This window comes from Haemaphysalis longicornis, unplaced genomic scaffold, assembly GCF_048455015.1.
Source record: "Haemaphysalis longicornis isolate Haplotype H1 unplaced genomic scaffold, Haemaphysalis longicornis Haplotype H1 scaffold_25, whole genome shotgun sequence".
In the NCBI taxonomy this organism is placed as follows: domain Eukaryota; kingdom Metazoa; phylum Arthropoda; class Arachnida; order Ixodida; family Ixodidae; genus Haemaphysalis; species Haemaphysalis longicornis.
The window spans coordinates 3148634-3175219 of NW_027526314.1; the positions used below are offsets into that span (position 1 = coordinate 3148634).

Consider the following 26586-nt stretch of genomic DNA (forward strand, 5'->3'; position numbering starts at 1 on the left):
TTGAAGAAAAATTCGTCCCCGTCCAGGATTCGAACCCGGGACCACCGCTTAACTGAAGCAGTCGCTCTACCAACTGAGCTAACCAGGAGGCTAGCAGTTTGTAGCGCGAGAGCGAATTCATCAACAACTCGAAGTGAAGGACAGGTGTTAATCGACCAGATTTAGGGGAAATCCCCAGGGTGGAGTAAGTTTCTATGAAGGAAAGTTTGACATCCACCTGAATGCAGCCATACGGCTACAGAGGAAAGCTACAAAGAAGAAGCTCTCCGTCACCTGAACAGTCGCTACTGCAACCGACAAAAATATAATAAATAATTTTGAGACAGCCAGTAGAGCTTTGATGACGACTTCTGCTTCCCCATGCTAAATGTAAGACTTAAGTAACCGCACACCTGGCGGCTGAAAGGAGGAGAGGAGGGGGGGGGGGTGGCTCTTGTTGGCACTGCCGCCACGCTGGCGCCTGTGGGCGACAAAAGAAGCCCAATGATTGATTTAGGAGCACGCTCATACTCTAAAAGCTTGGCGATGCTTTCCCGTTCACTTTATGTGCTACCACCCCCCCCCCTCCTAGCTTTTTATGGGAAGTAAACACCGATTTCATAGCGCACTGCCGCACACTTGCTCCTGCGCCCAGCGGCTCACGTACGCACAATACGTCCGCCAACATGGCACATTGGAAACAGTTTTGTTTTATATTACCCGCGAAGAAAAAAAAACAAGCTGCACGCTGCAAGCTTTCTTTCGAAACAATTCCGACCTACTGGAAAGCGAACGCTAGCCGCTTTCCCTTGCTTTCCCAACTCTCAAGGGCAGTTTTCAGTGTAAATGCGACGTCAGGTGACGTGGAACGCGTGTTTTGACAGCAAAGCGAAACCGGCTCTTACACACGTCTTTCGAGCAACTCATGTTTGTCAAGCGCCACGTATAGGCAGACGGCAACTGTTTTATTTTGCGTTTTTGTTTTTAAAACTGATCGTTGTACTAGCCGTCATTTACACTTCGCGTTTTGAGAACTGTACGGCGAAGCACCCATTTAGCTCATACCATTTTGTTACGTAATTTGATGAATGAAACCAAAATAAAGCTTTTTTTCGACCTTTCACTGCAGCTTGAGACCTTTATTGCAGCATATAAAATTCACGAGGACATCTAATTGCGACGCTGAGCACGAGGTCACGGGTTCGATTTCCGGCCGCGGTGGCCGCTTTTATAATGGAGCAGAAAAGCAAAAACGCCTGTGTGTACGTGATTTCGGCGCACGTTGAAGATCCCCTGGTGGTCAAAATTAATCCGGAGCGCTCCACTACAGCTCGCCTCATCGCCTGCGTTGCGTCGGCGCGTTAAACCCTACAATCAATCAACGAGGGCACCTAAGCACTTTTTCTAAGCAACGAGGGCACCTAAGCACTTTACCAGCTGAGTTCTGGAAGCCCACAACACCATGGTTGTCAATTGCGCTTTCAACTGGTATGACGGACGCTGCCTTTTTAGAGCTTTTAAACTTTTACCTTACTTCAAAGTTCATCTCATGGGAAGGGGGCACGTTCATTAAAAAAAACGGGATCTGCATCGGGTCATGCATCGCACCTATTTTGAGTGATTTGTTTTTAGCCTATCACGATCGTGTTTTAAGAGAGCATTTATCTGGGTCGAATGTGAAACGAGTTTTTATGTATGTCGACGACTACCTCGTAGTTTTAAATTGTAAAACTGTTAAGTTTGACGATTCGGTATCCCTTGTTTTGGCGATTTTCAATGACTGTCTTGCGCCTTTGGAATTGACGCATGAGGTTCCACTGGACGGTTCTCTCAAGTTTCTAGATATGCTGTTCAGCGCTTTTCCTGTCTTCTCTTCCTTGTGTCGTCGTGTTTATGCGCTGTCAACCCTTTATGATGCTACACCAACTAGCCCACCAAGCCATCCTCGTGAACCAGTCTAGTCACTGCTCCTCGCGCATGCGCAGCACGGCTATCTAGGAGCCACGCGAAACGGCTATCAAGCGGCTCCTGCGCAGGGTCAGACTTAGCGACTGCGCAACGGAGGCGCACAGCTAGGCACGCGCCGGCGCCAGTGCGTCGGCCGCGGCTATGACATCCCTGCTCTAAAATGCGCAGACCGGTGGATGTGCAGACCCAATTCTGTACACACCCGTACTTCAACTGGATTGAATTTCAATCCAATTTAATACAATCCAAACCAAACCAACCCAATCCGATTCGATCCAAACCAATCCAATGCTCTTCGCGCTTGCGCAGAACGGCCCTTCACGGCCCACCCAAAACTGCTCATCCTCGGCCAGTGTAGCTTACGCTACAAGAAGGATGTTCTATTGCCGACCATACAATATTTTGTATGGGAAAAGCGAAGCGGATAGTGCAGAACCAACAAAGTGTCGAGGCTGCAAAAGCTGGCGCCATGGCTCAGCGCATTCGCCACTCGCAAGAACGCAACGTTTTGTATTTATTTATTTCTTTGAGCGTGAATGCCTCAAGGAAGAATACATAAACACACAAAAGCAACACTGCGAAAAAACACATTGTTTATCAAATGAAAAAACCACCATGAAGTGAACATAATATATACTTGTGAACATATTACAGCCCACTCTTGAAAAAACATTCAGGAGTCACCTGAGCACCCCTTACGATGTATTGAATGCGAAGGCATTAGTCTCATTATGAATGTGGCACATACCCCGACGTTCGCAGTGCATGGTCGCGTGCCATATGTTGGTGCAGCGCCGCACAATATCAAGTTTCAGTGGATGCCACGTGATTCCGATGCTAAGGTCAGGATAGAATATATACTCGCATTCGTACAGCCAAGTTGAGTGTTTCAACACGAAAGTGTTGTATTCCCGGTTACACCAAGATTTCGATGACGTCATATCCGTCACGAAAATGACGCCAGGACAACGAACACAGAAGAAACGCTGTAAAAAGTTTCATTGACGCGGATGGTGGTGCCTTCTAGAAGAGGTGAAGCGCAATGCATCATGGAGCTAACCAGCGCCGACAGTTGGCGTAAGATGCGTCGTAGCGACGCTAACGGGCGAATGGCGCGAACACCGACTGATTTGATGCGAAGAGAAACGCTAGCGGGAACCGCAACGCGTTCGCGCGTTCACGGTTCAAGCTACAAATTCTACCTGTGGCGTTCCACAAGCTGAGCTCGCCGCAACGCAACCGTCGGCCGTACACGCCACGGAGAAGGACCGAAATGGCCACACTATTCCTGAAGCGACCCGCTAGCTTGACGTCGACCGCCAAGCCCACCGACAAGACAACCACCATCCCGAAAATCATGCTTCTTTCGCTGCAAATGTCGCTGCACATTTTACTTTCGGGCTTTACTGTTCTCTATGACAGAGGAATCAACCACAGTTGTTTTCTTGTGTTCTCTTTACTATGAGTGACAGCCTTGACCAATTGCCGTTGTTTGCTCTGGATATGGGAGTAACGTTAAGCAGCTGAAATGCTTATCATTACTACATGCCAAGCTACTCCAAACTAAGTGTACGCAAGCTGCGGGTAGCGATTGACGACGTTAGAGAAATAAGCGTAACGTCAGGCGTAACGTCAGGCTGGCAAACGCCGCAGCGTTTGTGCTGCTCGCGCTTTATCTGTTGATGCAGCGTCGTACAATCGCGGGTTTCAGTGCATGCCGCATAATGGCGCTACTAACCCCAGGCATTATGATGATGATGATCCTCATCATGACACACACCAGCATGCACATCACCAAGCAAAGGGGACCTTTAGAAGGAACGGACTTTGCTGCTTGCCTAAATTCAACTTGGATCATCATCATCATAATGCTTGGGGTTAGTAGCGCCATTATGCGGCATGCACTGAAACCCACGATTATGCTCCGATTACTCACAGAGGCCTCCATACATCTCTCTACGACGCATTTTCAAGTCAAACGCCGCAACGCATTAAAAAGGTGTACCTTGACGCAGCTGTAGTCAACGGTGGCGTGGGGGATGCGTGCACGTCGCGCTTTCCGAAGGTCGGGTGCTCCATTCCCATCGAAGCACTAATTTACCTAGTTTTGTTTTCAACGTTAATTTTGTTCTATTCCCGCTGTCGGCCATTTTGTCTGCCGTCGCTCGGCCACGCCGGATTTTCAACAGACCGAGCCAACTAATGTTTTCTCATCAAAAAAAAAAAAAACCAAAGAAGATAATAAAATCGGCGACAAACATAAAATGTCAGTTTCATTGCAACAGCTGTTCGATAAAGTTTGGTATACTAAGGCGAATCTTTCTATGTCTCGCTGGTGGTGTCCGTGCACACCACAAAACGCACTGCAGGAAAGCCAATTTTCCCCGACGATGATGATGATCGTGGGTGAAGGGAAGAAAAAACGCATCCCGTGGTCTGAATTGAACCTGGGTCCCTCGCGTTATGAAGCCGACGTCTATCCCATCGAGCCATTCCGACACGATCAAAGCCGTGTGGATATGGAGACGGGTACATGGATGGGCAAAATTTCACAGAAAAATCATGCACCCCTACCTCTGACTACGGCGATGGTACAACGCGAAGCTTTCTTCGTGCGAAATCGAATGCCGGAGTGTCAAAGTCAAAGCCGCTGCAAACAAAAGTCGGACTGCGTGCGAGTCAAAATCAGAGCTGGACGAGTAAAGTCCAAACTCAGACGACAACCAAGGAATTTCTCACGAGAAAGCTTCGCGTTCAACACTGGTCGTCGTTAGACAGAGGGGGCATGATTTTTCTTTGATGCAGACCTTTCCAGAGTTCGAACACCCTATTTTTACAGTACGCGGGTGAGTTACTTAGTGCACGTGAAAAAAAGGGCACATTTCGCAGCGTCATAATGCCCAGGTGGTAGAATTAACGGCTACTGACGAAATCTGGGTGGGTCCAAAAGCTTACGGTGCTTGGCAAATAAATCATAGGCTAATTATTCCTACGAATTTCTGACCTGATTTTATTTTTTCAGTATTCGTTAGAAAATGTGACGGTGATAACTGTTGTAGCTAAATCAGACGAGGACCCTTCGAATTGATACCTTTCCCCGTTTCATTATAGGGATATCGACCCCCGAATGCATCCATGTTGATGCCTAATCAGTGTGCTATAAACGAGGCGTTTGGAATGGGGTAGTGACTATATATGTTTGTCTTGGAAAATGCAGTGCGGTTACAAGTGAACGTGAACTTACTAGTCACTGTGACGCTGAAGATGATGCTGCTTTCTAAATTCCGACTGCAAAACTTGGATTGAACGCAAAGATGCAAGTGGCATTTGAATGCATAAGACATGAAATAGATCCAAATTTTGGGACTTGGACATGCTAAAACTTCACGCGCTTTGAAGGAGGTCTACAGAATAGTTTATGCCACTGTAGATCATTAAGTGTTCCGGTATCACGCCGCACGGTCGTATATGTTTCATGCTATCAGATCAACGGCCACCGCTGGCGTTTCCGGGCTCAGCAGCATACATAAAACACAAAATAGCCGGTGCATTTTATGATAAAATACCGTGACTATATGTCCTTCGATATATAATGCATTTTTAATTTCATTTAAAGCATGCGGTGATAATAGCTGGACTGTGGTTTTAGGCTGTACACAAGACGATGCGGGCGCAGATTCCTGTTCGGGTATACACCCCGGTGGCAGCGCTGGTATAAAAACCTAAGAAAATACCCCGATTACCCACACTTGAATGACACCTGATTATCATTAATATGTTTAGAGAACATATCTCTCAACAAACATGCAAACGACTGTTAGGATTCGGAGCTATGTTTCTAAACACAAGGCAGCAAAGAACGAAAAAAAATACGCCCCGGTTTTAGGTGTTTAAAAATAAAAATACGAAGCAAAATACTGAGTGTATAGAACGGCCTGTTTTCGGAAAAGCTCGCCTTATAATCAGTAATAAATAATTTAAAACTAGTGGGCTACCAAAACTCATTTAGCTCCCATTACTCTTTTGAATGGCAAACTACTTCTTGAACTAAACATTTGTTGCAAAGAAACACTTCAGCAAAGAATCATGAAGAAATTGCTCGTAACGCATAGAGGTTATCGGATCGCCCAGGTCCCGTCAAAACAAAATGGCACCTTCGTTATTACCCCTACTGGAGATTATCGAGGTATTCATCCAAGTAGCTCTCCAGGCCAGGCTTAGCCTGCCCGCGCAAAAGGATATACCAGCGAGAGTCCTGAAATTGCAAGGGCAAAGTGGGAGCGTTGGCCCGAGGCCTGAGATCGTCGGCTCGCACTGGGATGTCAGGAAGAGTCTTCCGGTAGAATAACACTCTCTTGACTGGATTTTCCTCAGCCCGACCCCAGTGTACGTTTTCGAGCCTGACGACCAGATCATGAGGCTGAGGCCTGACGGCCTCTGGTAGCGCCGTCAAGAGCGACTGAATGACACTTTCGGCGGAGAGATTTTCTCGATGCGGCACGCTACCGAGAAACTGGTATAGATAGGAGGATTTTCGAAACCGGCAGTACAGTGCACTCCAGAGCCTCTGGGCACGCACCACATCGGGATGGCTCGACGAAGCGTCCGCGCGACGCACCGACAGTTCCACAAAGGACTCCGTCATGGCTACAAACTGTCCCATATCTGCTGGAGTCGCACCAGGGAGGGCTGTCTTGTGCGTCGTTTCCCAAAGGCGCAGACGGCAGTCGGCACCCCCGGCAAAAGAAAGGGCTTTTTCATCGGCGAGTAGCAAGGCATCACAGATCATGGCTTCGATCAAGGCGACAACATGGTGGCGGTAGACACTCTGGTGCAGCCGGCTGCGGGTACGGAACATTTCGTACACGTTAGCCAGCTCCTTGTCACGGAAGGCGATGTGCGTAGCACCGTTGCAGCTTATGACACGAGCGCTGCCCACCAGCCGCTCGTACTGAAAAGCAGAGGTGAGGCCCACCGCGTGGCAGTCGCGCATGTAGTAGTCCCACTTGTCGACGTCAAGGCTAGAATCGGCGTTGTTGACTATTTGAAAAAGAAATCGCCGAGAAGAATCGGCCTGGTTGCAGTCCCCCATGATAAGGGCTTGAACTAATTTCAGGTCTCTGGTGGTGAGCCCTTGTCCAAAATCTCCTTCCCACATATCGAAAATTTCCTGCAGGCCATTAACTGACACCAGGTGTTCCAGAAGCTTGCAGGACATAGCTTCGTGTGTCCACACCGGTTTCAGCCCTCGATCTCTAGCTCCTCTTCTGTAGAAGTCCTCCCAGAGGTGTGAGAAGGGACCATGTCCTAAATCGTGGCATAAGCCAGCGAGTTCCAGGCACAACAGTTCTTTTTCGGTGATGTTGAGCTCGGGCTGGTTTTCCCGCAGGCGAGCGCCGAGAAGCCGCGCCAAGTGGGCCGTGCCCAAGCTATGCTCGAAGCGACTGTGAGAGGCACCCGGGTATACAAAACAGACGGCTCCCAGCTGACGGACGTGTCGGAGTCGCTGGAACTCAGGTGTGTCCACAACGGCCACTGACACCGGGTGCAGCGATATCTGGCCATGCACAGGGTCGCAAAACACTTTGCGAGACGGCCGCACGGGCAAGCGTTGCGGTGAAGCAGGGTAGTCGGCGTTGAACGGGACCACCAGAGCACCTGGTTTCACACTCCTCCCTGCCGGGCTGCCCATCGTCGCCTTGCTGACTCCCGCCGCTTTCTGGCAGCCGGAGGCGAGCCTCCGCGGTAGTAATGCCAAGCGCTCGTGAAGTGTTCCACGTGACCTAGCAACGGGACGCGTGCCAAGTGTTACACGTGCGCTCGTAACGGGAGCCTCGCCAGATTAGAATCTCAAGCAGCGTTTCCTCCCTTGTAGAGCGCGGCGTTTCCTTCTTCGCTATTGTATGGAGCTCGCGTCTCATCTTTCGTGGCACAGGAAAATAAAAGGAAAGGTAGAGTGCAACTCGATACTGACGGTAGTCCGTATCACCACCGGCTTTATAGATAACTGACCACGGTCGGTGATCCCTGCTCGGTTCAATCGTTTGTTTATAGCGTTTATAGCACGGCCGGATTTATAGATAGCGACCTGCCTATAGCAGCCAGTGACAATGGGAGCCAGCGTGCCAAAACATTCGGCAAAGACTCAATGCCGCTACTTATTCCGGAATCGCTGTCCGTACTGTTGCGACAATACCTCCACAGAAGCTGGAGAAGGCCAGACGAGGCCGCGGGCGACATTGATGATGCACGCTTATTTTTTTGTTTTGTTGTGATATTCAGGCTGTGAAACGCGTCGTAAGCCAATAGAAATTGACCGCGCGCCGAGTATTCCTCCCTGCTTCCTTACATAAAAGAATGCGCGCCAAGTTCTTCGTATTTATTTTTTCTGATCAATACTAAGTAAGAAAACACGCTGAATATTTCTTTGTGTTTTATTTATTCTGATGCACGCTTTTTGCGGACAATATCAGGGTGGTGCGCGTTCGGTGGGCGATAGCCGTGTGCACACCTCAGCCAACCTATAACCAGGCAACAATTTCTCGTTAAACAACTATTATTTATGCCCACTGTCGAGCCCACACAAGGTGTGCACTTCCCCCAGTGTGAATCGGCAAAGACTGAGCACAACGGACCGAGAGAAAGGCGAAATAACAGCGAAGGCAGGCCCAACAAACGCGTATACAGAGGAAAAATGGGGATCAAATACAGCACCAGCCCGTGCAGTGCCGTCGGAAATAACATTAAAAAAAGCCAAACAAGCAACAAAAAATCCGCCACGCGGAATCACTGAGCATTGCCAGGTCACTATCTGCGAAGCCGGTGGTGGTTTATGGTGAGAGTCAAATTCAGTGCGTGTCGGTGCAGTGACGTTGGCGAGAACTGACAAAAGCCAAGCAAGCTGAACGGCTTCTTTTTCGTCTATCCTTGGGCTATGCGCACTCGTCGGTCCGCCACAGTTATTATCAACCACTTGCCGAGGTTGGCGACAGTGTGCACCCTACTGACGTCTGCAAAATGCGCCCCCGGCTGACATCCGCAATCAGCGTCCACGAAACAGTTAACCTGAGAACTTTCTTTGGCGGTGCGCTTGGAGGCGCTCCCATTACTGATGGTGTTTTGCTCATATCTGAGGTGCCTCGAGCCACCCTGATGACGGATGCAGGGGATGGCCCGAGGAGAACTTCAGGCTCTGGCTGTCATTCCGTGACTGCTGCCAAAGCACTAGTAGTAGTAGTAGTAGTAACTTTATTTGAGCTCGAGGCGTTTTCAGACGCCAGACGGAGCGGTTCCCAGGTCGCGGGAACCGTATTGGGCCAGCAGCTCCTGGCCCCTGGCCGTCAGCGCGAGCTGGGTCGGCAGGGCGGGGCTGGACCGCAAGGTCTTCCATCGCTCGTGGAGTGGGGTAGGGGGGGTGGAGGGAGGGTTGGGGGGTATAGGGGCTTTGAGTTTAGTGCACTCCGCCAGTATGTGTGCGAGCGTGCCGCTGTTTGTTTTACAGAATGGGCAGCGGTCCCCCTCGTGTTCAGGGTAAAATGTATGCAACAGGACGGGGTGGGCTAGTGACCCCGCCTGGATGCGCCTGAGTATTGTCTGTTGCTCCCTGCTCAAGGTGCGGTGTGGCTCGGGGAGGGTACGCCGCTCGTCTTTGTATTCGTTCGTAATTTCTTTATATGTGAGTGCCGGAGTTGGGGTGTCCGTGTCCTGCCCTGCCCGGAGGGTCATTGCTCGGGCGTGGTAGTCAGCGATGACGTTGCCGGCTACCTTTGTATGGGCAGGCACCCATGTGAGCTCTATGATAGGTGGGCCTCGATGAGCTCATCAACCGTGTTATGTACGCCCATGGCTTGTAAGCGCTGGGTTGACGAGTATATCGGTAAGCCGAGGGCCTGCTTAGTGGCCTTTCGGATGATGGTGTCGAGTGTAGTCTTCTGGGTCTTGTTGAGATTGAGATACGGTGCCGAATATGTAATTCTTGATATTATGAACGCTTGTACTAGCCTGAGGGCGTCGTCCTCCTTCAGGCCTCTGTTCCGGGTGGTGACTCTTCGCAGCATCGCAAGGATCTTCTCAGCACTGTTCTTAATTTTATCGACGGCAGCGTGTGCCTTTCCGTTATCTTGTAGGGTAAGCCCGAGGATTCGGCATTTGTCCGTCGGCGTGATCTTGATGCCTTCGATTTGGATAGCGATGTCAGGCGGGAGCTGTTGGCGGGGTTTGCCGGGTTGGACCACGAGGAGCTCCGATTTCTGTGGCGCGCAGCTGAGTCCGCAGGTCCTCGCGTCGCTGACCGTGCCAAAGCACTAAATCATCGCTGGTCAATATCGGAACATCGCCTCTTTGATTTTTTCAATGTCAAACGCACCAGCCCCGAGCGGACAACCTAGCCCTTTCCTTCTATTTCCGCCCCCCTGCCCCAATTGCCAGCCTTCTCAGTGCTTTGAAAAGCGCGATCCGCCGCGGCGTTGAGTTTCTATCTCTGGCCTGATCGCCGCTACATCGGCTATCTCGAACATCGGTTGCCTTGGCAACCAGGCATAAGCCACTCTCGAATTCAGTTACGATCACGGGATCCCGGTTAAGCTTGGGGCTCCACCTTACGACATGTGGGCGAAACGGGTGTCCACTTCACTGCCATTGTGAAACGGGTGCTGCAATTGGCATTGAAAAAAATGCAGGAGGCGAGGATCACACATTTGTGAACGTATTAAAATTCTCCAACCACGCCCTCACAGAGCAACCTTCGCTCATGAATCCCCCCCCAAAAAAAAGGAGGGTGATGTGCATGCTTAAGGAAGCCTCTTAGGAAATTGCCGAAGGGCGCTTTGGAATTAAGGACAAAACCGTCTTCGGCATCCGTGGTGAAAAGAGCGACCAATTGTGCTTTTCGCAATCGCTGCTACACTGCCTACACTAGCGCTTTTCTTGGCGTGGAAAACGTCACTCCCCTTTGGCTGCGACACGCTCCATAGCGCATGAATAAGAAAAATAAAATACAAAGAAACACTCGGCGCACGTTAAATTCAAATTGGGTGCGCCGCGTTCCATACAGCGTCTATCAGAAATCTCGCCGCAATACTAGTTGTCCTCCAAGTTCTGTGAAGGCAGTGTCAGAGGAGCATAAATAGTGATTCTGCAACAAGTATAACTACAGTGAGTTCGTTGTCTAGGTTGCAGTCTATATAAACAGCATCGGCAGAAGACTAATCAACTTACCCTTTTAAATACGTTGCTTGACTGCGTATTTAACTGAGTTTTTTCTTGTACCGCATTATCAGTGAGAACATTATTGTAAATTATTGTAAGAGATAGCTGATCCTTGCGTAGCGCTGTGCAAGACCAGTAGCCACACAGCAAAGGTTTTCACGAATTTCCTTACTCTATGCTACACCAGTAGTGTCCTTAGAAGATATCTGGAAGATAAATAAGGTTATCGATCATCGCAGCCAGTGACACGCAGGGGCGTAGGAGGGGGGGGGGGCTTTGAGGCTTCAGCCTCTTCCCCCCACCCCGAAATTTTGTCCCGCTGTCCGGCAGGGGGCCCAAGGCAACCACCTGCGCCGGAAAACCTCCTAGGATTTTGTCGAGAACTCCAAGAATCCTGGCCCAGAAAGCGTACCCACTCTCACTTGGTGGCCCGTTTCCCTCCTGGCATGCCTAGCTGCTATGCAAGGCCTTCATCCACGGGGTTTTTCTGCGAGCTCGCGGTCCGCGACGCGACGGAGAGTCTCTGCTCAGAACCAACTGGGGGAGATTCGCGGGCGACATTGCAGGACTGGCTGCTTCGGTACCTCCATGCAACCAGGGCCGCCCCCGGAAACCAGTGCGATTTTCGATAAGCTGATAGAGCTGAAGAGGAAGTGACAATCAGGACTTGCCTCGATTGATTTACAATGGAGGATGGCCTGGTATCTCAGTCCGCAGAAAGAGCAAAGTCCGTATTGTTAAAGAACTTTGTTCGAGAAAGTTCTTCGGGCACTTTGACTAGTTTGTGCAGTGCTGTGATAGCTGTTAACGCGTAGGAAAATCCCATAACAGATGCGAATTTCCTGACCGTCTCTTGCCGAATTTACTGAGTCTTTTAATTTTCTACTGATAGACCCCGTGAGAACTTGTTCAACAAGGGGGAATGAGTTTTTGCTGTCAATGCTGTGTACAGCTAAGAAATTCTCTAGGTTGAGGAACTGCCTTCCACGGACGTTGTAGGTGGTTTTCGCAGAAGCTGGGTTCTTGAATGATATAGTAGAGTGACCGGTGCGGCCTGTATATAAGCGCTTTAACAGCTACGTCTTTCGAGCGCTTAGAAATTAGGCGACCACACAGTTCTTCTTATATCAACTTTCAAATAGCCTGGGCAGGCGCCATTCGGTAGCGCGAGGAGTGGTTCGGGCTCTTAGTTTCGAGAGGAAAGGAATAGGATGATTACCTCCGAGCCACTCTTCGCACTCTGGACTGTGCCTCATGGGACAACGGGGTTTGTTCCAACAGAATTGGGGTTCAAGAGAAACTCAAGGTCGCCAATGCTCATGCTTCGAAAGGTATAGAAAAGCCCACAGGAAGTCAGTATCGTAAAAAAGTCTAACTTATTCGCTGCCTGCGGCTGACGAGTTAGACATTCCGTGGAACGGTCCGGCGCTTATTTTGTAGAACCTCTCATTGCCACCAACCGTGTGGTGATAATGGTAGGGGACTGAAAAGTGGGAAAAATACGTCACGCTAATTTTCTAAAGCGCTGCTGGTAAAGTTAATCGGTTGTTAACTTAACCTTGATTCAGCAGGAAGAATTTTCGGTTGGAATACCGGGGCGGGAGGGCTGAATTTATCAATACACGAAACACTGCATAGATTCACTCAACTTAGATCGAGCATCAGGCCTTCGTGAAGCGAGTGAAGAATTCGGGGACCTATTTTATAAACGGCTGGCCGACTGTCGAGCTGACAGACATGAGAGCGGTAATCTCATAACCACCGAGGATTTTCCCGAGGTGACACACCATTTTAAGAGGCGAGGTTGACAAAATGCTCTATTTGGACTTGGACTTGAATTTGGGTGAGGGCAATGACAGCTTGTTTATGATAATTGTTGAGGTAGTCGGGAAGGATATAGGACCATGTACTGACAATAGAAAGCTGACACATAAAAAATCAAGTGTTTTCCATACCTAAAATCAGGACAAGACAGAACAAGTGATCGCCTCCAGGTATCTTTCCACGTTAGTCCTCTCTCGCCAATACTGGTGAGGGAACTCAGCAGTACCCAGCATTTTTTCCTGAATTTTGAATGTTTGTTCCAACATTGTTCAGAGCTACGTCTTCAAAAATGCAATGGTTTCCTGACTTGATGAGTGAATTATGAGCGGCATAGAGGGTTTCATGGTTCCATATACCCTGATATCGTAGCTGTGTTTTCTGGCTTCCGGGTGGAGCATCCAGTTCGGTCCAGAAGTGTACTGTGGAGAGTGCGAGGCACAGGACTAAGGGAAAAAGCGGGAATTGTTAGTTCGGTCACCGAGAGGTGATCTATTTGTGCCATGTTGTGAAAAGAGGGTTGCGCCTGCTCTTTGAAATCAAGTTGCTGGCTGTTTAACCCAATTTCCTGCCAACAACATTAAGTGAAATAAGGGAATAGCATTCTCGGGTCTTGTAAAGCATTGTTGTCAGTATATATCGCAATACTCCGAACTTCCAAACCCTCTGACAAAAGCACTTCGTGAAACTCCCCGCACAAATTTATTCGAATCTCTAAACAAGCGGCAAGGAATGAGAGGTGCGCGTTGCAAAAAAGGTGATCGGGAAAGTGAACCATTAGTCACGAATGCAATCAGGAATCTCCAGGTCACAAAAGAACCACAGTGCCTCTGAGAGAGAATGGACATTTCTGGTTTGATCGTTCTAAATAGCTTGTGCTATGCATGCGGTTCGGGATTTTCGTTGAGACGGAATACTATCCTCGCACATGGTTGGAAAAAATCTCGAGTAAAAAGTGGCGTATCCTAACGTAAAACCCTGCTTTCCAGCAGTGCTGCGTGAAAAACACGAAGATAATGCTCACACCCACTGCTGTTTTTGAAAACAGACTGGCTAGAAGCATGAAAACTTCTTTTGTTCGTATTTTTAGAGTATTACTGTATCGACAAAAAGGGGTATTCAAGGTCCTTCTATTTCCGTGAAGGTGATTTTGCGGTTAAAACAAGTGCACAGTGATTATCCGGAAATCTGTTGGTATGCGTATTTGACGAGCTTGCGTATTTTCAAGCATGGTGAGAGCGGAAGGGACCGAGAAAGGCACCGACTTTTGTTGAATATGCGGCACCCATGTATTGTAAAACAGACTGTTATAAGAACCCGACCGCGTGGATTCCCCACAGTGTTGCCAACCTATCGAACTGAAATTCTCTAGAGTGTTACCTAAAAAAATCCCCGGTTTGCTAGAAAAATCCCCAACCATTTTTATGCTGTGGTGGTCGCATCGGCACTTCATGCGCCTGTGCATTGTAACAAACTTCGAGTAGAAACCTTACCGATAGGGAATGCGTAGACATTTTGTGCAAATAGAGGTGCACTAGAAGTACACGCTGCAATGTGCAGGAGCCATTATCACTAATTGTATCTTGTTTTCTTTGGGTATTTTGGCCATGGCGCTTGAACAACAAGGTCAAACATTGCGCGCCGCGTACAGGAGTTTTTGTTCCTTACGCGTCGGTGCCCACATGTAGTACATTTCTTATCGCATCTTCTTCATATGTGCAGGTACAGTTTCGATGTTGGAGCAAGACTTACCCAATAAGATTCCCATAAGCCGTTTTCACGTGAGACAATCTGCAGAGGGCTCCTATTTGGCAGCATGTTAATCGGTTTTATTTTACTTTAACTGACTTGCTAACATCAGCGGAACTTCAGAATAGAGGCGGAAATTTTTTTATGAGGCTACACAAGAGCGTGCAGTTCGGAGTCATGTCGCCCTACTCCATCTAGGAAACGCTGTAACGAAATGGCCTTGCGCAGACATTTGCATGGTCGCTCATGTCCAGTTTCCAGAGCTATCTCCATTCTCTGTCGAAGCCGTTGATTCTTCTATTATCTTCGTTTTAACTGAGAATGGAGGTAAGACAATCATAGTTTAGTGTAGAATTATATTGATTTATTTTTTCCTCTACGGCTGCGGGCTATTTAACAAGACTCATTACTTGGCCAAAATCCCCAGATATATATAACAAGTCTCAGAATCCCTAACTGAGAACCAAAAACCTATATCTGGGGACAAATCCTTTGAGTTTCATCACTGAATTTCCCCGGCCGCTCCGGGGCAACGTTCGTAGCGGCCGGAGACACTCAAGGTCGGCAGGGGAATCCCCGCGGTTGGCTGGGGAATCCCCGCGGTCGGCAGGGGAATCCCCGCTGTTGGCTGGAGAAACCTCGCACTAGGCAGACACCGTGTGCTCAGGCCTCTCAAGCTTGGACGTTCCCTGTCTTCCCTATAGGCGGCGTAAAAATCGACGCCCTACGTGACCAACCTAAAGCGCTGTTTTCGACCATCAAGCCCACCAGACGGCGCAGGCAAAATGTTACTTTTGGTATAGAATACAAAACATTCATTCCGTGACTCAAAGAGCCCACACAGTTCGCTTACCATGTGTTATTTAAAAATATTATTAACAAGTTCCGCATCAAACATCCGTTGAGCAAAAATGAACGCAACTTTTTACGAACAGCCGACTGGTGCACCACCTCGTTTCTGAATTCGCAACCACAAAGCCGCCAATTCAAATTGAAACCGCTGCAACGGCCGACCGTTTCAACTGTGGTTTCAATGTGCGCGGAGCACCGGTTTCGTGACTGTTATTGCTGTTATGTGCTTTTGCGTCCATCAGTTGTTGAGAGGACTGGCAAAACACGGGAATTGAGTGCTTGTGGAATGACAAATGTGGGAAATTCCGCATCGGAAGGCAGCTGTCGAGGCCAGAATATTCGATTCTTCCAACAGAAGGTGAGTGTTATGCACTCCGCTAGAAAGACGGTGCAAAGGAAACCGTTGTCGCCGTCAATACTTCATTTGTGCCCTTCGTTCGAAATCTTAGCGCAAGTGAACGAGTTGTTATGGCAAAAAAAAAATGTTGTCACGAAAGCGACGTACAATTGCAGCGATCGAAATGAAATGATGTCCTGGCCTCTGTAAACTTGCGGATGTCAATAAACGATTTGTTCTCACTTGCTGCTCACTGTGGTCTGTGCCAGTCGAGGCCATCTGGTCACCTGGCGTAACATCACTTCACTAGCGCGGCGCATGTAAACACGCGACCAGCGTGCCAGCCAGGAGCCAGCAGGAGCAGCCACGGCCGGACTCGACGCCCCTTTCGCGCGCGGGAGGAGGAGAGTCGAGTCCGGCCGTGGAGCAGCGAGCCGGCGGCCGCCGTGCGAGGGCAGCCATGTTATTAAGGAGCTCAAGCGGCCTGTGCAAAAAGCATCCGCCATGTTTACAAAGCCGTGTTTACAGCGCCATCAAGCGGGCGTACTGGGTAGTTCGCGACGCCGCCACTACGCTTTTTCTGGCACTACAGGCAAAGCTAGACCTTTGCTTCTCTAAAATCCTCCCTGTTCTGTGGTGTGCTCGCGGCGTAAAGATAGTTGTAATGGCGCTACGCGACGACGGCTTGCAACAATGCTGTTCATTGCAAAAACCGAAACTTCAGGCAGGGAAGAACGAGAGTTCAAGCCCAGAACTGAGAATAATGAACCTGAATTTGGATGGCAAACCCACTGCAAACCGGTGAAGTACCATTTTTGATGGATGAAAACAAGCGAATCGACAACTGTGGCACATTTTTTTTTTTATATAATCGATGCGGAACTATTGCACTGGCAGTAATTAGAAAAGACGGTGTGTGTTTGTGGTTTATGTATGCGCACGGTGCAAGCACAAGGGCAGACAGCCGTGCGTGACTTCGCAGCTTTGTGTGCTTAGAAAGAGCTAGTGCTTTCTCGTTTTAATCCAAATCAGTGCTGTAAACTTTCCTGGCGGTATACGAATTATAATTCAGCGAGCCCGTAACGTCACCAGAACTATAACGGCGTTTTGATCGATCGGAGTTTGATGTTGTAGCCAAAGCTTTTCGGAATGCTTAAACATGGTCGGACAAATCATCAGCCGCTTTTGTAACGTCAGCGTGGCGATCCACGTCAAGAAAACGTCGGCATAGCCCCTTGTAAAACAGCGCAGGCTCTCATTTCTCAAACATCCATGGCATCACACAATTCGATTGAAAAAGCGAGATTTGAAGCGCAGTAACCAAATGCTTTAGGCTTAGTGATATGGGGCGACAAACATGCGCTAGATTTTGGAGCTTCCTGAGGTCCTGCATTGACGAAAAATGAGCACGCTAACTATAAGATGCATTTAGCAGACCTTAGCTAATAAACGTTTTCCAACTTCTAAGAAATTCCTGTTTTCGTTGTATTAATTGCCCCAAACACACCGTACGCCAAACTTTCAGGAACGCCCGTCTTTCCCGCACACGGCAGGGTATTAAAGCTTCAGTGCATAAGAAATGCTTGTTTTCCGTTTTTCATATATGTTTGTAAAAATGGAACCTAAAACCACCCCAGTGCTTTGGCTTTCAAGTGAGTGCTGAATGATGATTTTGACAATACCATTTTTTGGGGATCTGGAATATTTCGTATTTCGTTTGCCTGTAGTGCTGTTTCCGAGAATGAAGCATGTAAATTCGCACGCACCGTCATCCATTGCCATGTTTCACGATACAGCAGTGGCTGCGTCTTCCGTATTCCATTTCGATTTAAACGTGCAAGCTGCAACCGACTTTCTGTCAACGCTAATTAAAATAAACTTCTTCAAGCTACCAATTTCAGAGTTATGTAAAGGGTATTTTGTATGGCGTCAGGACCGTTTTTTTTTTTTTTCTTCAAACGTGAACAATACCAGAAATTTAGCCCACTGAAATCACGCATGAGAGCCCCTACACCCTACCCGTGGACTGGAGAGAAAAAAAAACGAATTTCAATTAAACGCATCGAAGTTGAGGCGGGTTGGTTGTTGCAGGGGACGGTAAGGATTAATATGAATTTTGCAGCACAGGATGGCAGGAATGGTGTCACTTAGGGTAAACTTTATTCAAAGTAATGAAGCGCCCCATCATACATTTACCTTTTTGTTGTTTATTTAGCTTTTATGCCTCAACTTGAAGTTCTTACCCACGCAACGCAGGGTAATGCCAACTCCTGCGACAGTAAATAAAAAGCAAATGCTGTCCTGATGCTCACAACAACGCTTGTTTGTCGGCTATTTCAATTCAGCATTCCTTCGCATATTCGCACAAAACGCAGTAGACAGAAACAGATTTCTACCGCTGGTAGATCTCGTTTTACAGAACAATTTTAAAGATATCCCGCAGGAAACGTTACAACGTAACGCGTTTTCCAAGGATAAATATACTTAACACCGATGTACGCAGAACGGGACTTCAGTAACAACAATAAAGAAAAAAACGGCGAAATATGAGGAACTGGCTTTGTGCAACAATACTGCACTGACGTTAACCTGGAGTATTTAAACGTTTACATATTACCGCATGTTGACGTGGTAAGCACTGCGAAGTGCGCTGCCTCCTTTCAGAGAAGCTATAACTGCAGCGTGAAAAAAGCGAGCGTGTGATTATGATGTGGCTGTTATATAAGCACCCAGAAATTTTCTCCATATATGCGCGTTTCTCCATATATATGCGTTTAACCCCAGTAATATTTTTGCCGATCATTTAATTAAGTTCGCACTTAAATTTTGCACTTTTTTAGTGTCTTCCAAGTTTTTTCTTGCTACTTATTGCTCCACTCATTTTCGTAATTCACGCTTTCGCATTCCAAAGGCTTAAGAAATGCTAGGTATCAGCGAACGTTTCTATACATTTTAGGTGTATTTATAACTGCGTACCGACCTTTAAAATCGAATTGCCCTAATTATTTGTTATGGATCCTCCTCATTAGCGGTCCTCTATATTGTATTACTGAAATGTTTTTCTCCTGGATCTGCGCAAGCCATCTTTTTTTTTTCAAAGTACATTTTTAATTCCAAAAGTGCACGACGGAAGCTCCATCGCGAGCCAAAATGAGCCCCAATCCGACGACGTTAATGTTCGGCTACACTGCCCGATGAGTATAACTGCTGCGGAATGTATGTTGTGTGCATTACTGCACTTGCATTCTTGTCAACTAAGGTCAACACCCCAGTATCAAATGACAGCGAGATGGTTTACTATTACACCTACAAAACCAGATTTCATCAGTTTAAATATCAGTAGTTAAATGCTATACTTTGCCAAGCTCCCCTCCACGCTTTCGGTTCTTTCGAGATGTATCGGCTCAAGCATGATGACCTGAAGGCGGCTGTTACAGCCTCCGTGATTTCTTTTTCGCACCTACGATGATGTAGTGCCTACCTGTACTTGTGCGAGCTTCGTATCCATGCGTGATTGCTCTCTTTTTGTATAGCTGAAATGCCCAAATGGTGCGGAGCCACATAGCCAGATACGGCCAAATTATGACGAGCACGTTTTTCGTCCCAACGCCGAAAATCAGTATTCAGCATTCCCTACAATGGCGTATGTTTCACCAAACATTTGAGATACCTTGCAATCTTCAAATCACAAAGACACTAACTGAGGCACCATGCACGGTTCATGGAGCCGGAGATGAGGCGTGGAAGGAAAACAGCGACGGGCTAAGGGAGGAGTCCGATTGCAGGAACGTATTGCTTGTGCTTTTATCGCCTCTCTGTTCGGCGTGTAACGTCCGGACAGATAACGGTAGACAGCTGCGTCTGTCAAGCTACATGACCGCGTGACGTTCTAGAGTGCATATTATCTGCCAACGAAATGACCCGGGGCTCGTTCCTTCGTCGCGTAAAGAACGGCTCGAGGGCTGGCTTCTTGCTGCATCGTACGATTTCCGCCTGTATTGCAGAGTAGCGACGTAGTCTCAGAAGTGGGCGATACTCAACTATGTCGCAAAGGCCGGCGAAGGCAGCATTTCCAGAAAATGAAAAACAAGCCCCGCAACGGCAATCTCAGTGTTCTAGCAGCCGCCACCGCTGAACTTTTACATTAAGGCAGAGCATGGATCGACCACTTCGATTACTACCTCTTCGCCATAACTCTCAACGAACGCTCTGGGGAGGCCCAGGTCCGCACGATACTTCCCATAATGGGATGCCGAGCCCGTGAAGTGTTGGCTACGTTTGGACTGACCGCAAAAGAAGCAAAGAATTATGATGCCGTCAAGCGGAAGTTCGACAGTCATTTTTTCAAAGAGCGGAACACACAGTTTATGAAAGTGCGTCCTTTCGCAGACGCGAGCAACGGCCAGAAAGTCGGAGGATCAGTCTCTGGCCACACTTCACAAGCTGGAGGATCGTCGCGAATTAAGGTAGTACATGAAGAAACGACTCATTCTGGACAGGTTTGTCGTCGGGTTTCTTGGCGTGGCACCGTCGATGGCTCTGCAAAGGATCCGCAGCTGACACTGGCCATGGCGCTGGCCAAGCGTTTCTCGGCCGGCGATGACGCATTACGTGAGTTGGGTTATCAGCACAATGCAATGACCACAAATGGATCTACAATGCCGAAAAATTGGAAGTCGTCATTAGGTTAGAAAGCCACAGGCTGTTTTAACCCAACGGTTTCGCGCAATCCCAGCATATTATACCAAGTTCCTGGCCGTGAAAAACACTGTCACTCTTACTGATCTTTATAATGAAAAGGACGATAATAAATTTTCAAGAACTAAATACAGTCAAAACTCCATTTAGCAATACCCGATTTTACGGAAGTCCCGATTTACCAAAGCTAACCCGATCCCACCTCAGAATCCCATAGAGTCCAATGGTTTGACCCAGTCCAAATAACGAAACCAGTAATATGCTCCGTCCCGGCTTAACGAGACTTTCCTCATAAAATAAAGCTCAAAAATTAGTTAATTTTCCGTGTATTTTATAGAGAACGCCTACAAATTGATTCTTGGCGCGCGAAAGATAACATCGCGGAGCACCTTTGTCCCCATGAGTTTCCTACTAGTATATACTAGAGGGAAATGGTTCAGCGTCTAAAGGTCCAACGAGACGAAAGATCCAACGAGACGAAAGGTCCAACAGTGGATATTCCGTCTCGTTGGATTTTTCGTCTCGTTGGACATTCAGGCTGGACCTTTCGTCTCGTTGGATCTTTCGTCTCGTTGGACATTCAGGCTCGATTGGACCTTCCGTCGCGGTGGGTCTTTCGTTTCGTTGGACATTCAGGCTCCTCCGTATTATATGAACTTCTAAAGCACTCTACAATCACATTCAGTACCCAATTCCCAAATTAATAGCGAGAACCTTTGCGTTTCAGGTGCGAGTATATAATGTTACTTAAATATACGATAATTTAAATTTTAATATACTCCCGGCGTTGGCCTTTCCACGTGGTCAGGAACGCTATTTCCATTTCCGAACAACAGCTTCACGAAGATGAAATGACTAGTTTACAAAATATATGCTATCACTGTCATATCCACTGAAGAGCGCCCACAACAAACATTTTTGCGAATGCGCTGGATTCTCCTTTATGCTGTGTGTGCCTGTGTTAGGGTGTGCGAGATTTATTAAATTCCCCTTAGGAAGAAAGCGCCAATCGCCTATCTAAAAATAATATCTTCCTACGAATGAACTCAAGTCCCTCCCGCGGCATGGACACGTGCAGCACTTAAGCAAGCCTACCTGAAATTTGCGAACATTCACTTTCTCAATTGTGCACTTTGCTATTGCTATTTTCTTTTAAAATTTAGATGGGTTAGCGGGAGTGCACAAGTCACCTTTATATGATTCAAATAATTTCACTCTTCCTACCTGGAAGCCTAACAATTTATAAATATCAGAAATTGCCCCATTTTACTACGTTGCCTTTCGCTCCTGCGCAAGACTGTGCGCAGTACCAGCCTCACCAGAGTGAATAGATAAAGCCGGAAAGGTTATGTTTGGTTCGTCTGTGATGATTCCATTGTTTTAAGGAACTGAGTAAGCTAAATAACGGTGGGATATGGACCCTCAAGGGTGACAGTGCAGTGTATTTACGCCACCCTCCAACAAAAGTGTTGTTCTCGGGCCTCAATTTCCCAGCGACCGACATTACCCTGTTGGGACGCGGTTCGCTGAAAGCCTATCGAGTTCTTTGTTGCAGCTCCAAGATGAAGCCTGGCGATTCCCTTTTGTCCCCTTCCTGTAAGAGCGGAAGGTACATATTTGTTTGTAGAAATGCGGTGGAATGTTTTAAGCGGTCTGTGGGTCGTCTCAGCACGTATTCGACGGTTTAGCGGACGCCAATACCTGCACGATCTGTGTTGGCCATAGTGTCGGCAGAGGGTTGAGAATACCCGCCAAATTCTTCAAGCATTTAATGTGACTAACTGAATTCAAAAAGCGCAAACAGACGGGACAGTACGCACGGCGCTGTTTTTTGCACGTCTTTTTGCGCTGTTACGAATTCAGTTACCATGCACCAAATAGCCCACGCTACCGTTCTAACGAAATTCAAATATGACTGAGAACGGATTTTTTTTTTGGAAAGCAGGAATATGCACCCCTAACAGCAGGAACGACCACAGACACATGTGGACCACCTGTGACGTTGTTCTATACACATCACCTTCTGTATGGAAGTCGAATTACCTGAGTGAAGTGATTTGTAAACATGGCGGGATTACTTGTGGAGATTATATTCTGGAATCTCTAGACTAGGTTTAGGTCACTCTGGTTGCGTTTACGCGACTTTCTTAGTAGAAAAATTAATTTTAAAGTGTTGTCCTAATCTCTGCATCTTCCTTGCCGATTTTCTATGACGTTTCGTATGATGTTTACTCTTGTAGGCTCAGCTTAACTGCGCCCACTGCGGCTAACCGACCCCATGCCGGCCACCCGCGTGTAGTCGCAATTCATAAGTTAAAACTAAGCCCATGACAAGAATTGTGTCCGGAAGAATGTGGCTTCATTTTGCTAGCTTGCAAAACGTCCAAGTCAATGTATCTCTACGCTAGCGCAAATGCAATACGTATATTGGCTTACGACGCTTCACTCAGTTCGCTTCACGGGAGCTGTATATATAAGCTGCATTTGCCCGCGCAACTTATACGCTAGTAGAAATTCTAAGGCCAATAAAAAGTGGGAGAAGATTCAGCGAATTCAATGTAAGTAAAAAGCCAAAAAATCGAACAATGCTCTTTTTGTAAAGCGTAAATTCAAGGTACGGGAAACACTTTTTGCGCAGGGTGAGCCAGCACAGAGATCAGCGGCGCGATCGCGCATGTGCAATCTCTTTTTACCCGCCTGAATTGAACGCAGCCTGTAGTGAAACATATTTGTGGGGATTTGACGAACGCAAAAAAAAAAAATTCCTTTAAGCTGATACATCAAAACTCTTAGTAAAAACATACTTGCGCGACAAAGGAATGTCTATCTCTTGCTCGGATAATTGCCGCTTATATCAACCGGAAGCCATTATTGTTGCTTTGTTTTGTGCCGGGATGTGGTGGTTTTTGGGATGTTTTGTAACAAACTGTTAAAAGGGACATGGACACATTTACGTGTCCATGTGCCTTCACACAATGCGGTTCTTGCCTTCTCTAGATACTACTGGAGTGCCCTATGATATATTTTTTGTCATGGGATTGTATATCTTGTAGAAGTGCCGCATGACTGACCGGCATGCGGAACTCCCCCGCCCAACGAAGCCCGTTTTTTTGGGAGCTGGCTGCGTTGGTGGAGAGCATCTATGCGGAGGAAAGTTACCCACCAGAGTGGCTGCACCTGTTCGGCGCGCGTGTCTGCTTGCTGACGTTTTGGCGGCTGCCTTGTTGTAGGTGCTGTGGTGTTATCTTTTTTGGATAACTGCTAACGTTTGTATATTGCATAATAACTGGAAGTTTTTCATGCAGAAAAGAAAGAAATGTGGCATGGACGAGTGCTCTTAAGCACTAGATACAGGGCACCGTAGCAGGAGGTTCGAATCTCCGGTTAAATTTGTTTTGTTTTTTTTTTTGGGGGGGGGGGGGCAGTTTATTTCTTTTTGAATAGGTAACGTTTTATTTACTGCATTCACCATTTTGCGCTGCAATCATCATTGCATTATGAGCGAGTTTAAAGACTACGTCACTGACGCGCTGGCGAGTTTTGGTTGGCGTGGTGTTGACATATCACCGGAAGCTTGGAGGCACAGTGCCGAATCCGCCGACTGCCGGCCTCGTGCGAACGCGACGAGCAAGACAAGCTCCGAAGTTGAGGGAGACGCTGAGCGTCTCCGATGCTGCGGAGGGCGTGCAGCCACTGTGAACGCGTTATCTAGTGCACGTTACGACTTTAAGCGCGTCTGGCATCCTTATCTGACCTATAATCCCGCCGACAACGACATCCAACCAGCGATAACGTTGGACGCCAAGCATGTTGCTGCAGGGAACCAAAACCGAAACTGTTTCGAAGAACTCTCCAAAAATAAACGACAACAACTACATTCCGATACATGTGCTTGTTGCCAGTACTAGTAGAGCTACTACTTATAAAACAATAACATTGACAATCACCTGCGTATACATAAAGTTTAAATCATTGGTATCGTCCAAGCACGTCGCGTGACGTTTCCTGTGAGGCGAAGTTGTCTTGAAATACGATTGGACGCTGCTTAGCGTACTAAATTTAATGCATACGCAATTACGCTTTTGTCAGTGCTGTTATTTCCTTAGGAAAAACATTAGTGCTATTGACATGAAGTGGAATTGTAAGAATGTAGTTTTGTGGTACATTTCGTGGGAGTTCGAGGCAGTTTAGGTTTCGGTTCCGCCGTACAATACGTATATGGTTTCGGACGTTATCTGTACTCGCGCACTGGTCATACTTCAGAAATCTATATCATCCGCTTTTCACATGTTATTGACTGCAGAAATGGGCCGCATAAACCTCCTTGCGCCGCTTCAAGCTAACAAGTATTGTTTCATGCAGTAAGGCCGAGCCGAGGTGGACGCAGTGGCTGAACTCCGGTGCTCCACTTCATCGGTGATGGTGAACAGCGGGGCGTCTCTCCCGCAGCTACGGATCTCACCCACACGCCTTTCCTCCGTACTATCCGCCACGTCGTCGGCGAATCCGCTGATTAAACACATTCGGACAATAAAAAAAGGACTCTGCCCCTAGATTTGAACCCGTACAGTGGATGCCAACGCTTCGTGCTTCATCAAATTACGCTTTTAACGCTTCGTGCTTCATCAAATTGCATTTATATAACAATCTCATTTTAAACCATTTTATGTCTAGAATATGGCAGTTCAGTGCATGAATAAAGTACTGCACTAGTGACACGAAGTTTCGGCTGGGTTCTTTGCAATGACAGTCGCTTTTCCCATCAAGAAAAACAAGGCAAAAGAATGATAAAGTACCATAAGCAAAAACGTATAGGTACCTCAAGTATTGAGCACGTTAAAATCAATGAGGCGTCATAAATTGGTCCGTAGCCCCTCCTCCACCTCCCTTGGCTGTCCGCAAAGCCTCACAGTATCTTTTGCACGGAAATTTTCAGTTTCAACTGAATGTTAAGAATTTGAACATGTTTGTTATCCCCGGATCAAATATCGCCTTCCACCCATGTAATACACTACAACTGTAAAATAATGGACAGTTGTGTTCGAAGCTACGGTGCGAAAAGTTACATGGCTGGTTGCCGATGCTGAACCCATTCAATTATGCATTCCGCTGTCTCTCGCGCTGCTTTTGTCTGCACGTTAAATCCCGTCAAGTTTAGCTTGAATCAAGTTTTTTAGTGCACCGGCCAACTCAATAGGATGGATCATGCATTTATTTCAAGGAAAATGGCAACCGCAAGAAGTTTGTTTTTCTATCCTGCGGGTAATTATCCAAATATGATTATCTGACGACAACCTTCACGTGTATTTAGTGATGCTACAACTCTGTGTGTGATGAACCCAACGGATTAGACCCTGACGAATTGCAGTACTCAAAACGAAACTTTACTGTTTGTTTTTTTGACAGACGATATTTCTGAAATTGACCACTGAAAATCGCGGGACAATACGCTCACGTTTGTACTGGTGAGCCCGAGGTTGCGGGTTCTATTCATGGCCGGGGCAGCCGTTTATCAGATGGAGGCGAAAAGCGGAAACGCCCGTGCGTTCAAGATTTCGGCGCAGGTTAAAGGTCCCCAGGTGGTCAAAATTAATCCGGAGCCCTCCACTACGGCGCGCCTCATCGCCTGTGTACACTCTTAGTCGCGTCCCGGATGGCGTCCTATTTATATGCGGTGGGCAATCTCAATACGGTGATATAACGGGCCCTGACAGACTTCTTTACCGTGACAAAACCTCAGGTGGTTGCATCACGCTTATATGATGCGCCAACGGCCCGTGTCACGGCTATAAACTAGCAGACAGCCTGACGCCAGGAATAAAATAAGAAAGGGGGTCAATCGTAAAGCTCCGAGCAATATGTGTGGCTTGTGGCGCATGCGCGTATTCCTCCTCACACAATAGCCCGCGAGCTTCTTTTGCGGTGGCCGACAACGCGCGCCCGACGACGCGGCGAAAGCCGAAAAACATTCAAAA

General features: G+C 47.5%; 1 protein-coding gene across 1 annotated transcript; it reads right to left on the bottom strand.

Annotated features, from left to right (window-relative positions):
- Positions 1-2513: 2513 nt before the first annotated feature.
- On the bottom strand, positions 2514-7655 carry LOC144172642 (deoxynucleoside triphosphate triphosphohydrolase SAMHD1-like). The gene has a single exon (XM_077701287.1). The coding sequence runs from the start codon at positions 7637-7639 to the stop codon at positions 6116-6118; it is 1524 nt and encodes a 507-aa protein (XP_077557413.1). The 5' UTR covers positions 7640-7655; the 3' UTR covers positions 2514-6115.
- Positions 7656-26586: the final 18931 nt, after the last annotated feature.

What these genes read in the sequence shown, in the direction of transcription:
- LOC144172642 (XM_077701287.1), bottom strand. Translation starts at nt 7,639, where the DNA reads ATGGGCAGCCCGGCAGGGAGGAGTGTGAAACCAGGTGCTCTGGTGGTC.